The sequence below is a fragment of the Perca flavescens genome, chromosome 12 (genome assembly GCF_004354835.1).
Source record: "Perca flavescens isolate YP-PL-M2 chromosome 12, PFLA_1.0, whole genome shotgun sequence".
Taxonomy (NCBI): domain Eukaryota; kingdom Metazoa; phylum Chordata; class Actinopteri; order Perciformes; family Percidae; genus Perca; species Perca flavescens.
The window spans coordinates 31,095,289-31,112,347 of record NC_041342.1 but is presented as its reverse complement, the minus strand read 5'-3'; the positions used below and the strand labels follow the sequence as shown (position 1 = coordinate 31,112,347).

The window sequence follows — 17,059 nt, the reverse complement described above, 5'->3', positions numbered from 1 at the left end:
TCACAGCTATTTTTCGATTTCTTTGCGGGAACACCGCCTTCACATGCCATGTTTATCGGCTCGCTTTCGGGTCTGAACTTTCCGCGAAGCTTGCGCAGCTGGGTTACAGGTTGCCAGGTTGAGGTGACAAATGGGTTGAACATTATATATGGTGTGTGGATTGTGTAAATAGATGCATTTCATAGATCTGGCAACTAGTCAACATTAGACAAACATATTGGTCCAGTTGATTATAAAGGAGTTTGGGCCATGCAAATTACCAACACAGTCTGACGGCAGTTTGTGTAATGGTCACGTTATTTTTAGTGAAATAACAAACCAGGAGGGGTCCGGGAGATAGGGCTAAAAAACGGGAGAAACCCGGGAAAAACAGGAGTATTGGCAGGTATGAAGTGCATGTAAACACACGTAATGTGTCCAATACTTTGGTTTATGACCAAATTTCTGCAAAACTAATGACATTCCCATCAGCCTCAGCTGTGCTTTGTGTTTTGCGGAAATGTTAGCACGCTGCACGCTAAACTAAGATGATAAACATGCAGATGTTAGCATTTAGCTCACAAGTAAAATCTCACAGAGCCGCCGACAGGGCTGTAGACTCTTGTTACTTACATGTAGGCCTACTCTCGAAATGCATTGGGATTCTAACAAAAGACAAAAACACATTTTTCCTTCATGTTTTGTTCAATGTCATGATTTTGATCTGCCAACAGGTACAAGCAGTTTGGAGGTGAAAGAGAACGAAGATGACAAAAGCCAGGTGGACTGTGACCTACTACGGAAGTATCATCCGTCAACCTTTTGCGCAACTTTCCCCAAACGCGGTCCAAGAGCTCTGAAGAGGAAACAGCCACTAGCGGATGGGAAAGACCGGCTGCTCTACCAAAGCCACTTGACTTGTAAGAGAGCAGCCTGGGCTGTCGCTCACAAGAACGCGCTGGTCCAGCTGAACGAGCTACGACCCGGTCTGCGGTATGAGCTCATGTCAAAGACTGGCCCACTGCATGCTCCAGTGTTTTCTGTGGGCGTGGAGGTCAATGGTTTCCACTTCGAGGGCAGAGGACCAACAAAAAAGCAGGCCAAGATGAGGGCGGCAGAACTGGCTCTCCGCTCGTTCATCCAGTTCCCAAACGCCTCCCAGGCTCACGCCTCCATGGGGAACTTCACCAGCACTCCAGCGGATTTTACAGCGGATAAGCTGGACATCCCTGACGCATTCCTTAAAGAGTTTGAGCCATCGCTGTTTGAAAACTGTGATCTCCTGCACTGCAACACAGCAAAAAATGAGGTTTTCTACAGCATTTACAACCACAGACGACTTGTGCGACTCACACTGGACTTCTTCTCAACCAATCCAAAAAGACAAGCCCTTAGCAGCTCACTTCTAGGGCGCCTCAGCCCAGTGGCGCTGCTCAACGAGCTGCGACCAGGACTCAGGTACATGTGCCTGACGGAGAGGGTTCATGGCAGGCCAATGAGGAGATTTGTTATGGTGGTGAGGGTGGAGGGGAGGGTTTTTGAAGGGTGTGGCCACAGTAAAAGACTGGCCAAGGCTCAGGCAGCAGCCGCCGCCCTGCAGTCCATTTACAACGTAACTCTGGGACCAGAGAGGAAGGGGATGGGCCTCCACGGCAGCAGAGCCAAACATCAGCTACCTCAGGTGAGTAGGTCAGAATTCCCTTTACTACACCACAGTATTTAGATTTAAAGATGTCTTTTTGATTAACAAAAAAAAGTGGATGGGACATTTGCCAAACTTGAAAATCACTTCAATACATTTTCCTCAAAGATGGTTTCTGCCATTTTAGGTAGTTCTGATCACGCTGTTTGTTCAAGTGTTTATTTTTCTGATCAGTTTGGTTTTTATTAGTTATTTGATGCTACAAAAATGGGGAGAAACATTATGACAACTGGGATTGACTCGCGATTGGTTGGCCCTGAGTGGGCGACCGTGGCTCCACCTACCAAATCACTACTACGCAGACATAATATTTAGGGGTGTCACGATTTTCATTCAAAATCAAAAATCGATTGAAATGAGGTGTGCTTCGCTCAGCATTTTTTTCTCTCTCCACCCCCACCTATTCACATGTCCGAACAACAACACGACAGTGTGGCTCACCGACCAATAACAGGCAGCTAACCACACAGCGTAACCTCACTCATGTAAACAATAAACCAACGATGAGGCAAACAGGTTTATGGTGCATTCAGATACACCTCTTAAACTCACGGTGCATTCATGCGTACCTCGTACACTCTGAGAAAATCAAACTGTCTCAAACAAAACAAGACGCATACAGAAAAAACCTGGAAAATAGACATCATAATGAAACAGTTTTTCAGAAGTATTGTATAGTATAACTTGTAGAGAAATGTCTGGTCAGCATTTTACACAGAGTATAGAGAGAGGAGACAGACTCGGTGTATCCGTATATGCCCTTCATATCGTTTAAAGACAGATTTCTCTTACTTGGAAACATCAGCTGCGACACTGAATTGGCCCTTCATCTCTTTAGCGTTCACCAGTCTTCTAAATGGTCTGGATAAATGGGTCTGAGGTGCGCCGTATGCTACCAAATGGAGTGTGCCTTACATCAGCATGGCCATCATGTCCTGAGGCCTAAGAGCTGGATGGTCGTCTGCAGCATCTAAACAACTTCATTATGTCTCTGAGCCTCAGAGAATTGTCCTTGACGTCTTTTTGCTGTCGTGCTTAACGAATATAAGAAGATTTGTCTCCTGAGATCAGCTCCGCTCAGCTGAAGAGCACCGTCCAAATATGCAAAGGAAAATGGAGTTGTTAAACAGACATGTAGATATTTTATTAAACCCTGGGGAGATTTAAAGAGAGACAGGAGGATGCAATGGTACATTTTGGAGGGAAAAAAAGCATTTATATGCTCTAAATTTGAACAAAAGCTTTAGGCTGGCACACCAGACACTTAATAATTAGCAAAAGCTACCCATCCTCCTCTCTGTGTAGCAGATGATTTATTTTTGCAGCTTCTCCGACTGATCATTTAGCATCATCTCCCCTTCAATATGAACTGTCTGTCAGGCGGCGTGACGCATTAATGAACATTATTACAGCACATTAGGGATGAAGGAGGAGCGGCAGCAGACCGAGGAGATGGAGGTGGAGCGGGAAGGCGGTGTGAAGAGCATAATAATCTGACAGATAATTGTTTAACACACTCATTACACACGACCTTGTGCCACTGTCATCCAGAAAATGTTGAGCCAGAGAATTTCGCTTCCCGAAAAAATAAAACACCTGCTTTTACAAAATGAGGCAAGACATTTAAGAAACAGATAGTTATAGACACTGAGGTCAGGTGTTGGTAATATTTCTGGGAGTTTGGGGTGGTTAAAAACATGAAGAGTTTCAATGTTACACATATGTTGGACCTTCTCATAAAGATGGATGTGTGCCAGAAACTACAAAGTCTAGTTCACCATCACATACCCCTTTATCAAACATAAATTATTTGCAGCTACGATTGAACTCAATTCAGACTGTCAAATATTTAATCTGCTTTCTCCAAACCTAAGGAAAGAGACTGATGAACTGAGCAGCCTTTTTAAGTTATTCAAATATTCAGCAGACAATTTAAAGGGGTGGTTCAGAAGTTTGGACATAGGACCTCATTTCCAAGTTAGCCAGTGTGTTATTTATCATTGGAGACAGTTTTCAACACTTTTCATCCAGTCTTTCCAGTTGCAAAGTTCGCTTTTGCTAGGCTAGCGCAAGTCAACAGTATCTGCTAGCCTGCCATTAAAAGCAGTCTTACACACTCCACAGTACACCCGAGGCAAACCAATTATAACGCCAGACTGTCGATGTAAATGTCTGTTGATAGAATAATGTTAGAATTAAAACTACCCTTGCGTCGCATAGCAATACTTTGTTCCCTGTAGTTGGTAGCATAGGCTACAGCAGCGGCGGAGTGATATGACCTAGGCTACCGAGAAAGACGGTTTACATGACAATCACGCAAGTTTATTTACCTGCCATTGTGAGCTACAACTAATTCCACTCTGCCAGGCTATAACCATAGACAGTATATAAGAATGGACCAACAGATCCCGTAGCTCTGGATGGAGACCATAGGCTATAACTCACATAATGTACATGAAAGCACACGCGCTAGCAATTTGCATGTAAACTGTCCAAGCTTACATGACGTTTCTGTCAGCAATTATCTAAAGTTAGCGGTTAGTTTTGCTCTGCTCACAGCAGATTATATCATTAATAATGCTCAAGATACTTGCATTTGGATAACATGGTTCTAGTAGCTTAGAAGGCCCTTTTAGAATTGGTTGTCATGCACAGAGATTCTTCCAAAATATCGTAATAGTGCAACACAGACCAAAAACAGAAATAATATACGTGCCAGTTCTTTCCCTCAGCCGTTGTTACATGTACACACAACAAGGGCCTCAGTATGCTATTAACAAAGTTCTTTTCAGATTATTTCTTTCAAGTCTGTCAGGGCTCGGATGCTTCAAGAGTGTAAATCAATAGCTTGTTTTGGCCGAGTGATTAAAGTGTTGGCTTGAAATCCACTGGGGTTTCCCCACGCAGGTTCAAACTCTAATCACACTGACTATAACAACATTCATTTTGTAGACATTGAATCTACCAAGATGCTTAGTTTTAGAAAGCATCAGCTCAAAGACCCTCAAGGTGCAAACGATCCTTCAGAGGTACACATGGATCTTTCCACACCAAGGGCATCAGTATGCTATTAACAAAGTTCTTTTCAGATCAATTCCGTCAAGTCTGTCAGGGCTCGGCGCTTCTCGAGTGTAAAACAAGAATTTGTTTTCCAGCTGTGATGGCCGAGTGGTTAAGGCGTTGGACTCGAAATCCAATGGGGTTTCCCCGCGCAGGTTCAAACCCTGCTCACAGCGATTTGTATCATTAATAATGCTCAAGAAAAAATGGTTTCAGTACCTTGAAACCAAAGATCCAAGTGAACTTGACTGTAGTCAGAGCAGTCAGTTATGATGACATCCCTTCCTAGGCAAGACCTGTTCACACCTTATCACTTGACAGGCAGGTGGACTAACAACTCACTCTGTGCTTACAGAGTAAGTCATCTGTTAAGGGGTTCTGACAATGAATTTTGGGCTTACAGGGTAGGCCTTGATGTTAGAGTTGGTTGACCAAAAACAGAAATAATATGTGTTTGCCAGTTCTTGCCCTCAGCAGCTGTTACAGGTACACATGGATTCTTCTGGACCAAGGGCATCAGTGTGCTATTAATAAAGTTATTTTCAGATAATTTCTGCAAGTCTGTCAGGGATCGGGCCTTCAGACGTGTAAATTAAAATCTTGTTTTCCAGCTGTGATGGCCGAGTGGTTAAGGCGTTGGACTTGAAATCCAATGGGGTTTCCGTGCGCAGGTTCAAACCCTACTCATAGTGGATGTTATTTCTGTACAGATTTATTATGCCAACATTCTTGGGATTTATAAAATAAAGCAGATTCAACAGATTTATATAAATATTGTAGGCCTACATGTTGTGAAATAACCTTCATGCTAGACTTACAGTACGTTATCACACATCCTTGGACAGTGCGATTATAGTTTATGCTTAAACATGTCTGCATCCCATATGACTAATTTATATGTCGATTCAGTTGTGAGAGAAGCGGTGATACTTAAGTGAGGATGAATGAGGACCTGAGAAATCAGGTCACAGAAGGGTTGTTTCAGAGTCAATGCCTGAGATGAGAAGATCGAATTGTGGTTGGAATGGCAATATTTTTAATTCTCATCTATTAATGTGCTAAACAGCTGCGATGGCTGAGTGGTTAAGGCATTAGACTTGAAATCCAATACGGTTTCCTCACACAGGTTCAAACTCTGCTCATAGCTAATTCAGACCAAAACAACATTCAGTCTGTAAAGCAGCCTACAGTGTGTGTGAAGGGCTTTCAGTGGTTGTTAAGACTATTTTAAAGTGGTACATAAATGCCATCCATATGATATGATCTTGTGAAAGGCACCCCTGGTCCTCCTCTTATTAATTCTCCACACGTATTTGTGATGGTCCTCTTGGCACTTCGGTGAACCTTTCTGTATTAGTGCAACTAACTGTAACTCCCCCCAAAAAGAATGACAGCCAAAAAATATAATTAGACATATTTTGACAAGTATGAATATTACAGCTCTTCCTCTGCAGACTGGGGGAGTTTAGAGTGAGAAAACTCTCGGCCATCACTGACAGACTGTCAGAGATTTTCTATCGTGGTCCAGGCGAATGTCACAGCTGTTAGTGCATCCCTGCAGACAAAGATTTCGGTGTGTTTTTCGTAGCTGTTGTGTGGAGAAAAATACGACACAGAAGTCACAATGTCCTCAGGTTTAAATTTACATTTTTAAACAGACTACAGCACGCAGATTCTCCAAACAACTTTTTATGTAAAATATAGAAACAAGGACTCAATCGGTTGAAACATTTAATCATGATTAATTGCAAATAAATTAAAAAAGTTTTATCGTCTCTAAATTAACTTTAAAAGGGATATTTTGTAAGTTTTGAATGCTCAAATGGTATTTGAAACTCAACGTACTCCGGTATAGCAATATAGCAAAACATGGAAAATAAAGAAAGAACAAAAGAAGTAAGAGAGACAATAATAACCGATGAGGCAAAATCGCTAACCAACCATAGTCAGAATATTAATGAATAATCCTGAATAAGCTTATGTAAAATTCAGATAAGGGGTGAGAATGAGACGTTTAATATGCATCTTCCACTCTTTAGACACTGTCTCCTCCATTTCTTTTTCTGCAGTTCTTCGCAGAGTCGATTTTCCACCTGGTGAAAGAGAAATACTCAGAGCTGACAGACGGCTGTTTCTCTACCTCCTCACAAGCCCGCCACAAGGTCCTGGCAGGGATTGTAATGACCAGAGGTGAGTGGTGGGGACACAACGCTCAAAACTTGGATGTGACAGGATGAGGTTGAGGGGGGATTTTGTCGGAAACATACTACACAACATCAGCCTGATAAATTAATGATTATGTTGCTCGGTAACTTCTGGGATGTGTTAATAAATAATGGTAGTTATTGGGCAATTGCTATCGCCGAACCCAACCAGACTCCATTTAAATTAACAGTATTTTTATCATTGTAAAAAACACTTCATTCAAAGTCGACAGTAACAAAATAAATCTCAAAATCAATCAAAAAGCCGTCTTGGTTCGTCTTTCCTCTGATCCATCTGATTTGGTTGAAATAAACCCTTAATTCACCCATTTACATGTGAAAATATGCTGGCTCTCTACACGCTAAAAGTATTGTTTATTTTAATGGCGTCTGGTGGGTTTTGCGATAGATATTCCAGGGATGTTTTTATGTAAACAAAAAGTATCTTACTTTTTTTTTTTAAATGGTCTGTCTCTGTAGGGATCCTTTCCATAATGCTGTCAGACTCTTAGAATAATAATCTGAACATTTTTAATGGCAAAAACAGCACTTTTAGTGGACGTAAATTGCCCAATAACTTACATTGTAGCTTGTTTCGCCACTGCCGAGTCCCGACTGAAGCAGTTTTGTTCAATACTGGACCAACTTTAAAAGATTGTTGTTCCCATCAGTTACTTAGGCACAAAAACCTTGGAAAAAAATAGGGTCCAGGTTGAAAAATACCAAAGTTGCCCTTAAAAGAGTTCTGACTCTATCAGCTGAAATTCAAAGACTAAGATGTTACAATATATCGCCCATGATGGTTTTTTGATGAAAATCATGAAAAGCAACAGATCTTTGCTTCGCTTTAAAAACGGGGATGAAAAATGTTTTGCCACTCGTCATTTTAAGCAGTCGGGACAGTTCACGAGCATCCGAGTCTCTCTTACATGAAGATGTGCAAATCAAACAAACGAGATACCTCAAATTACCCCGCGCATCAGACAGTCGTCTTTACCGTCCTGTGAGTCTCTGATGAGGCCAGATTGCAGCACAACAGCATGTTTTTGAGGCGTTGGAGTGATTGTTTAGTCATACACTTTTCATCAGCCCGTCTCAGCCAGTAAGCGTTCTGGATATGATGGGACGGCGAGGAAATGTCTTGTTCCAAGAGTCAAATGAGGCGTCTTGTTTTAACTGCATCATGTTTAACGTCTTGTTCCCTTTTTCATCAGAGAGGCAATTATTTGCTCAACAAGTCACCAAAAATCTGAGCACGGTGGCTCCGTGCTGCGCTCAGCACCTCCCATGACGATTGTGATTGGTTTAAAGAAATGGCAATAAACCAGAGCATGTTTTTCTCCCATCCCAGAATGCTGCGTGGACTCGCCAGACCCTCCTCCGCAGCGCTGTGGAGGAAGGTCTGGCAATGGCGACGTCCCTATAAACATAAATATAAGTCGTTATTGCTGCTTGAACAAACGACTTACTGTATGTGGACATTTTTCGAAGGGGAGGACCGTCTTCATTAGGGGTGGGGGGAAAAAATTGATACAGCATAGTATCGCGATATTTTTTGTGGCAATACTGTATCGATACACAGACGCCAAGTATCGATCTTTTATGATATATGTGTTGGTCAGTTTGTCTGCTTGACAATCCCATTTTGCAGCAATAAAATTGAAGTGAGATGAACAGACAGATGTATCTTTTTAGATAAAACAGATGTTGACAACATTTTCCTTTGGGGACATTTTTTTGAAATTTGGAAAAATTTGAAGTTGGAAAAAAGGTAATACATTGCAATATATTTCAGAATATTGCAATATCTTTAAAATCGCGATAATATCGTATCGTGATATAAGTATCGTGATGATATCGTATCGTGAGGCCTCGTCTTCATTTTCCTGCCTGACTTTTCCCACATCCTCCGTTTCTTTTCCAGGGTTTGACCTCAGATCGGCGCAGGTTGTGTCTCTGGCTACGGGGACTAAGTGTCTGGACTCGGACAACGTGAGTGACCACGGTGGTACCCTCAGCGACTGCCACGCTGAAGTCGTAAGCCGGAGGGCGCTGGTTCGATTCCTGTATGCTCAGCTAGAGCTGCTGCTCCGGTAAGCTCCTCATCCCAGAACTTGAAATAAGTATTTTGTTTTCCTTTGTGGAGAATTTGCCTTCAGGGTAATTAAACTGCTTTAATTTAGAGTACAAGGCTTGCATAATTCTGTATTTTCTATTATTGTCCACACTTCCCAAATCTCGAACTTCCCTACGCCATCTGTGAATCTCAGCTCCGAGCACATTTGGAGCAGATTAGCTGAGTTAGATTAATTTCTAACTAAAGTTCTTTCTCTAACTTTCATTTAAGTCACAACAACTTAATGTCACAGAGAACGAAATGGGGGATTCTTAAATATTTTAGGGTCCCAATGCCCACAGTGAACTTTATCTGCAAGGGTTGATTAATAAATAAGTAATTATTAAAAAGGGCACAGTTTCATACTGTTTCATACCTTGTCTTTTGTTGGTCTTGTTTCTTTCACCCTGTCTCTGTCTTATGTTGAACTTCTCGGCGTCTTTCCTCTTCGAAGTGAGCCAGCAGACAGTGAGGAACAGTCGATCTTCGTACCAAATAAAGGCGGCGGTGGCTTCCGACTGCAGGACGGCGTCCTCTTCCACATGTACGTCAGCTCATCGCCGTGCGGAGACGCTCGACTCAACTGTCCCTACGAGACCACAGCTGCATGTGAGACCAACACATTTAGACGATGGCGATGATAAATGATACCGACTCATGTTGTTTTGTCTCTGTTAAATATGTCAAGAAAGCTAACATTTCTGCTTCTGTACCTGATCTAGATGCAAATTTGCACCTTGTTTTTTTTTGTTCTTTGTTGTGGACACATTTACCTTTCATAATCTATTTGTTCTGCAGCTATTTATATTCTGTTCGCAGCTGCTGCACAAACCACTAACCTCAGACAGTTTCATTATTTTTTCAAAGGACAAATCCATCATAAAACACTTTAGCCTGTGAAAACATTAATTAATTTACTTAATTTCCTCTTCTTGTAGATGACTGAATAAAATGCCATCCACGTCAACATTTCAGCAGCTCCTTTATGCATCAAAAGAGTTAAAAAAAAAACATAGAATCCATCTTCTCAGCAGAAGGAGCGTCATAGGAAATATTACAGCTACAGGACAGTGTTTGGTGTGAATAAGAAGAACTTTATAAAAATAACATTCACAACCAGTCTGTGAAAATCCTGAGCATTCTGGGTAATGTAGGAACAAAAGTAGGTACTAATATTCCCGCCAAAGATCTTAGAAAAGGTATTTTTGCGATGTGTTCAAGTACAACTTTTTGGCCAAGACACACAGGCGACAGAAGAAGACGTGAGGCGACGAAACCCAACTCTGGTGACGCCTCACATCTAGTTCTCTGCCGTCTGCTTTGTGTGTCGGCCCCTAAGTCTCCATCTTCTGTTACTTCTGATGTCAGATCCCAGCAGGAGATTCCACTGTCACCTCAGGGTGAAGGTGGACGGAGGCGAGGGGACGCTGCCCATCACAGCGCCAATGGCCAATGTGAACTGGACCGGTGCGGCACCGGGCAAACCTCCCGTCACCATGTCCTGCACTGACAAGATGGCAAAGTGAGTTTATAATCAGGCCTGGAAGGTGTGTTCTAATATTTAATAAAATACAGTGTTGGAATTTTAGTTGATAGTGTCATAAAATGTGTATGCATTATTTACCAAAGAAATAGAATAATTTCAGTTTGTCACAACTTGTGTCTTGTTTCTGTAGTTTTATCATTTAGACCAGGGGTGTCAAACTCATTTTCCCAGAGGGCCACACTGGAAAAAGAGAATCACTTCAAGGGCCAGACATGGAGAGTTTATTGACTGTCTTTTGTTTCATTGAAAATGTCAAATATCTTTGACTGTATTACAGCACGTCACTTTTTTTGACATTGCTGTAGCGCTGTACTCATTTTTGTATGTTTTATTTCCCCCCCGACTTCTTTATGGCTTTCTCAGGTGTTTTTGTCACCTTTTTATTTAAATTCTTGCCTTTTCTGACATTTTTTTCATGCTTTTTGTGGCTTTTTTGTTGACATAAAGCACTACATAAGTCAGCATAAATGTTCCCTAGCCATCATAGAATTTAGCAAATCAAGCAAACAACAATTTTTTACAACAGTCTTTCTGCCTATATTTGGAATTTCTGAGTCTCAGAGTCGGCAAATCTGCCAAATTCTGCTTTGAGTGTAGCGTAACACAGTTAAAAAAAACACTTTTTACCTTGTTTTTGGTTTTGGCGCACAACTAGGTGGGCCAAAATCTATTGTGAACCTAGATTGATATGCGGGCCGGATCATAATCTGCAACGGGCTGGATTTGTTCCGCGGGCCTTGAGTTTGACACGTGATTTAGACCAATTATGATTGATAGAAACTGTGTTGTAAACATCCATCACAGATATAAATGACTTTAACCTTGACCTATCATACTTACTGTACAGTTTTCTTGTGCTATGAGGGATTATTACCAACATTTTAGTTACAATCACTTTAACTTTCACCTCCGAATAAAGTGGTTTACAAGCCAAAAGGTAATCTGGATAAACTGTTGGTTTGTTTACAACCTGACACATCTCACCAGATCTGATTGCTCCCAGATATACTGTATTCACTCAGTTCATACAGCAGAGTAACAGCTTTCTGCAGTCTAGACAGTCAAACGCCGGTCAAACATTAATGAGCCCTGAGTGAAAATCTTCTCAGCTGAAAAGCTGTCAAACCGGCATCATACTGCAACTCTGCCCGGTTTAAAAAAAAAGTGTTTGACTCAACAGGTGGAGCGTTGTGGGCCTCCAGGGGGCCCTCCTGTCTCACCTGGTGGAGCCAGTTTACCTGCACAGCCTGACGGTGGGGACGCTCAACCACACGGGTCACCTGGGCCGGGCCATGGCACGGCGCCTCGCACCCGTCAAGAACCTGCTCTTCCCGTACCGACGACAGCAACTGCTGCTCGGCTGTAGGTCCAAAAGTTTTACACACCAAGTATTAATGCTCCTCAGTTCAATTTAATTCACTCAGTTTGGTAGGTCTGATTTGATACACAGAAAGTTTGTTTCATTTGAGATGAAAAGAAAGAAAGAAAGAAACAAGATATTTAAAATACTTTATTTACATTTTTCTGTACTTTAACTTAAGTAAAAATGTATTTGTAATGGAGTATTTTCACATATGTTTTGTATGGGTTATTGTGGCTATCTGAGACTCTACTTAGGCAGTGTGGTGCTTTATAATAATAATAATTTATACTGTTTATTTACACTGTTTTTGAAATCACTACACACAGGCCTGAAATACACACACATGCTCGGGACCTATTCATGCACAAATGGAGAAATATCAGAGTGAGTTGGCTGCCAGTGCTGGACCAACGCCCTGAGCAGTTGGGGGGGGGTACGGTGCCTGGCTCAAGAGCACCTGGAAGTACCCAGGAGGTGAACTGGCATCTCTCCAGCTACCAATCCACACTCTGTACTTTGGTCCGTACTGGGACTTAAACCAGCAACCCTCTGGTTCCCAACCCAACTCCTTACGGACTGAGCTACTGCCACCCCATTGAGCTTAATGCAAACATGCTGGTATAATGTTTAGCATGTTTATCATTTTCAGTGTGTTAATATGCTAACATTAAAGCAGCTGAGGCTGATGGTAATGTCAGTAGTTTTGCAGGTATTTGGTCTTAAACCCAAATATTTTGACCTGATGATGACGCGAGATGAAAAGCCAGAGGATCACTAAACTTATTACAATTCATCCTGAGGGGAACATTAATGTGTGAAATGTCATTGCAATCCACCCAATAGTTGTCACCTATCGGTTCTCACCCCTTACTTTTTCTCTCGGCACAGGTCTGAACAGCAGCGAGGTTCGGCCGACAGGGAAGGCGCCGAACGTCAGCATGAACTGGAGCCGCGGTGACGGAGGCCTGGAGGAAATCAGCACCTCCACAGGAAGGAGGAAGGACTCAGGGACGCCGTCACAGCTCTGCAAGCGCTCCATGTTCGCACGCTGGCAGAGGCTGCAGCAGCAGGTGGGTTGGAGATACTCAGAGACTGGAAACACTGCACCTCCTCAGGAGGAAGGGAGGTTGGCAGAAAAGTGGTTGGTTTACTTAAGTAAGGTCTGCAGGACTTATCTTGCAGTGCATCATTTTCACATTGTGGTATTAGTACTTTTACTTCAGTAAAGGATTTAAATACTTCTTCCGCCACAGTCAAATTGAAAGAAACAGTGGATATTATTGTGCACAATGCAAAATACGCACAAATCTCATTTTTTAATACGTGTATTTCGATTATTACGTTATGACAGCGAAGCATGTTTCTGTCTTACTTTCTCAGTTTAACGCTGCAGACACCACTCCAGGGACATATTCTGCTTCCAAGATGACTGCCGGACGCTACCAAAGGGCGATGCAGCAGTTTACCAGCGCTATGCAGGCTGGGGGGCTGGGGTCATGGCTCAGAAAACCTCCAGAACTAGGTCACTTCAACGTCAGTGTGTGAAAAACTGTTTAAAGCTGAATATAGAGGGTTAGAGTTCATGTATGTTTTTCTTTGAGTGAATGAGGTACCAAGAATGTGACACTAGATAGAGGAGAAAGTTGGTAACTTTATCTCTATTTATGAGAAATGATTAACTAACTAGCTAACTTGCTAGCTGCAAGCTTAAACCTTAAGAACCACATCACTGTAGTCACTTAGCTTACTAGCTAGCTCACTGGAGTAACATTGAAGATATTTTCTTTAACTGAGCAATATACAGTGTTTGGGTAAAATTTAACTAATCGCAATAGTGTCCTCACTTATAAGATCTAAATCCCATTTTGGTCCTCACAAACTCTATAATACAGAACCGCATACACACACAAAAAACTTGTTTTTGTTACTTAGGAGGACATTGCATTGACTTATATCAATGAAAGATCAATGAATATATTGGGGACTTACCCTAACCTTAACCACTACATGACTAACTTCGCCATATACCAACTCTCAACCCTAACATTTAAATGGTTTACCTTGAGGGGACCAGCTTTTTGTCAACCATGGCGAGTCCCCACAGTGTAATGGTGTGTGTCCATTGTCTGTGTCATTTCCCTGCTTCCCATTCATCTCTATGGGAGCAGCCATGCAATGCATTCTGGTAGGGTTGCGTGGACTTTGGACAAGTGGGGCGTCGAGTCGCTTTATACAAATGAGGAGCGGCCGGCTCGGCTTGCCGCCTCTCAAAAGCTGAAGATGGAAATCTTTTAAACTCAGCTTTGTTGATCTGAAATGAAGACAGATTCAGCAACTGCATGGCCTATTTCTTGCTTAAAATGTTTTCAGAAACTTGTTTCGGTGAACTATTTTCATAAAATAACAGCGTATTCAGAACAAGCCGCTATTATGGTCAGTTTTGAAATCCAATCAGCTGCAGCCATCGCAGTTGTAGGAGGGTGTCGACTGTTTTCTTTCCTTGTCAGCGTAGACTGTTAATATTAGTCTATGGTGGTCAGTAAAGAGAAACTGGTGGCGAGCCCACTAGCGTGCAATGCTGGGAAGGGGTGCGATCCCATCCGTGAAAACGTGTATATGGACACCCACCATAACTGTGCGAGCAGATTTATCTCCCCTTCACAACAGCTTCTGTTTTTTTTAAATATTGAACTCAAATTTTAATTTTGTTGTAACTTGTTGGTTTACTTTTAGAAAATGTGTGTTCTGTTGTTTCAGTAATGTAACTTTGATGTAACTGTATGTCTCACCTTTTCAATTATGTTAGTTTTTCACCCTTCATTTTTTAAAACAGTGTTGGGGAGTGCCAGTGTACAGTATGAGGCTCAGCAGTGAAGGCATGCTGCCCCCTAGAGGGATATTGTGTACGTTACAAGATGGAGAGTCCAGGTTTTACTGAAGAGAATTGTTTTTTTTGTGTGCGTTTCCCTTTATTTCCTGCCCTCTAGATTTCTTCCAATTATCTCTTTAAATGATTAATGTAATTACAAATACCCCAAAGGCTTCTATTTCTCTGAAAAATGTTATTCCTGTGTAGTCAGTGTCTCTTGGTGTTTATTTACAGTTTTCTGAGGTAAGGAATGTAAAAGAGTACTTCTACTGAAAGGTACGACTGGTGTGGAATGCTATGTAAACTTTTATTAGGTATGCAGAATGTGTGTAGTCTATATTGGTCATGACTATTTTTATCACTGGGAATAAATTATCCTATTTGTGTTAGTTCTTGTTCGTTTCACTTCAGAGTCAAAGCTCAATCTGTTGATCAGGTATGTAAAAACGGTCACTTACAGGAGTGCTTCACACTGTCCAAAAAAATACTTTATATAATTGATAAGCTGAGGTACTCTTAGGATTTTCATTGTGGGCCTTGTGCTCCTGATGTGCACAAAAACATTCTTTAACATTACTATGATGTGACTGTTTCATATAATGTGACTATATGTTGTGACTTGTGTGCAAACACAGGTGTAAGACATGATAGCATCACCAGTTTTAGACAGTGGAGGTTACTGGATGTTTACTTATGTCCAAAATGTAGATATACAATTTTAAATAATGTCCTAATAGCATTGTGACAAATCTCCATTTGAAAGAAATGAGTTGCTATTAAAAGCAACTGGTCAGAATTCAAATTCAATTTCTGATTTTAAAAAGACGTTAGGATCGGAATAGTCAATTTGACTTCTTCAAATGTATCTTTTAAAAATACAAGAACTTAAGCCTGCAATAATGGCACTTAGGGGCAGTGGAAACAAGCCACGAACCCAACATTTACATATCTTTTAAGTTGATATGATGAACTTGTTAGCAAACTCATGCTTATTTACACATCCAGCAGCAACATGATGACTCTTACAAGTCTTTATGTCTGTGTCCACCTGATGAATGTACGTCAAATATTCTCTTTTTGCTCCGTTTTTGGTCGCTACCAACTTCTGAGAAAAATATCTGAACAACCCCAAAATAAAAACTCAAACCACCAAAACGTTCAAACAGCACAAAATGGTTTATTTTTAACAAGCAGATGCTTGTTACTTATTACACAGCTATAACCCACAAAACTGTCAAGTCAATCCAACAGGTTTTTTTTCTTCTTCTGAGAACTGAGCTGTGGTGTTTGTTGTTCTACATCAACCACGTTGGTCACACAAAACACTGTTAACACCAAGGAGCCACAGTTTAACAAAGCTTCACAACGGTGGATTGGCGATGGCCGATGCTCAGTGATGATGTGATCTGGTTTTACCATTGTGATTGAGTGTGGACATTATTAACATTAATATGAATGTGGCAGCATAGTGGCTCAGTGTTGGTAGAAAATGCAGTTCAGTGCAGTGAAACATGTTTAAACTCTCCGCAAGGAAGAAAGCGGTATTGGATAAAGTAGAGATCACACACACACCTTGTAAATTTCATTCACACAAACTAAATGTTTTGTCAGTTAAACCAGGGATGACTCCTTCAGAATGGATTTAGGGAAAACCCATCAATGATCTCATCTCCCATTTCTGCTAAAATTATTTTAAATAATTGCTCACTGCAGCTGGAGTAAATAAAGGGGACAATAAAGCTACAGATCATTGAAGGACTTTTGAGCAAAAGTGCATTCCTACAGTGAAAAAAAACAAACAATAGAATTTCAAAATACACCTGGAAACAAATATAAATAACTACACAAAAAAAAAAAAAAAAAAAAAAAAAAAAAAAAAAAAGGTATTAAACATAATGTACAATACTTAAAAATTGCTTTTAGGGAAGTTTAGTCTGCAGCTGACATTTGTGACTTATCAGGCAAACTGATGATTAGCATAAAGCTAATTTATAATTATCCAGATGAAAACTTTAAACTACAATCGCCATCCCTGGAAAAAAAATGACAAAATGAACTCAGTTTTATGTGAATTTAAAGCCTTTGGCAGATGAACTAACATGTCATCAAGTTATAAAAGGCTAAAAACAACTGCTGCTGCTGAAATACATACAGCCAAAACTGGCTACTTTCTTCATATATTACAATTTATATGATACAAATGTTACGGTTTTAACGTAA

At 41.1% G+C, this 17,059-nt stretch overlaps 1 protein-coding gene and 2 non-coding genes across 3 annotated transcripts in view; all 3 read left to right on the top strand.

Annotated features, from left to right (window-relative positions):
* The window catches only part of LOC114566021 (double-stranded RNA-specific editase B2), a 50,881-nt gene extending 35,401 nt beyond the window's left edge, over window positions 1–15,480 (top strand). Inside the window, exons 2-11 of the mRNA XM_028594363.1 lie at window positions 714–1,660; window positions 6,811–6,931; window positions 8,870–9,038; window positions 9,516–9,666; window positions 10,040–10,078; window positions 10,450–10,583; window positions 11,788–11,969; window positions 12,859–13,040; window positions 13,351–13,503; window positions 15,475–15,480. Coding sequence (XP_028450164.1) covers window positions 714–1,660; window positions 6,811–6,931; window positions 8,870–9,038; window positions 9,516–9,666; window positions 10,040–10,078; window positions 10,450–10,583; window positions 11,788–11,969; window positions 12,859–13,040; window positions 13,351–13,503; window positions 15,475–15,480 — 2,084 coding nt within the window. The remainder of the gene's footprint in view (window positions 1–713; window positions 1,661–6,810; window positions 6,932–8,869; window positions 9,039–9,515; window positions 9,667–10,039; window positions 10,079–10,449; window positions 10,584–11,787; window positions 11,970–12,858; window positions 13,041–13,350; window positions 13,504–15,474) is intronic.
* On the top strand, window positions 4,836–4,917 carry trnas-cga (transfer RNA serine (anticodon CGA)). Its single transcript has one exon. It is a non-coding gene; the product is annotated as a tRNA-Ser (tRNA).
* Window positions 5,352–5,433, top strand: trnas-uga (transfer RNA serine (anticodon UGA)). The gene has a single exon. It is a non-coding gene; the product is annotated as a tRNA-Ser (tRNA).
* Window positions 15,481–17,059: the final 1,579 nt, after the last annotated feature.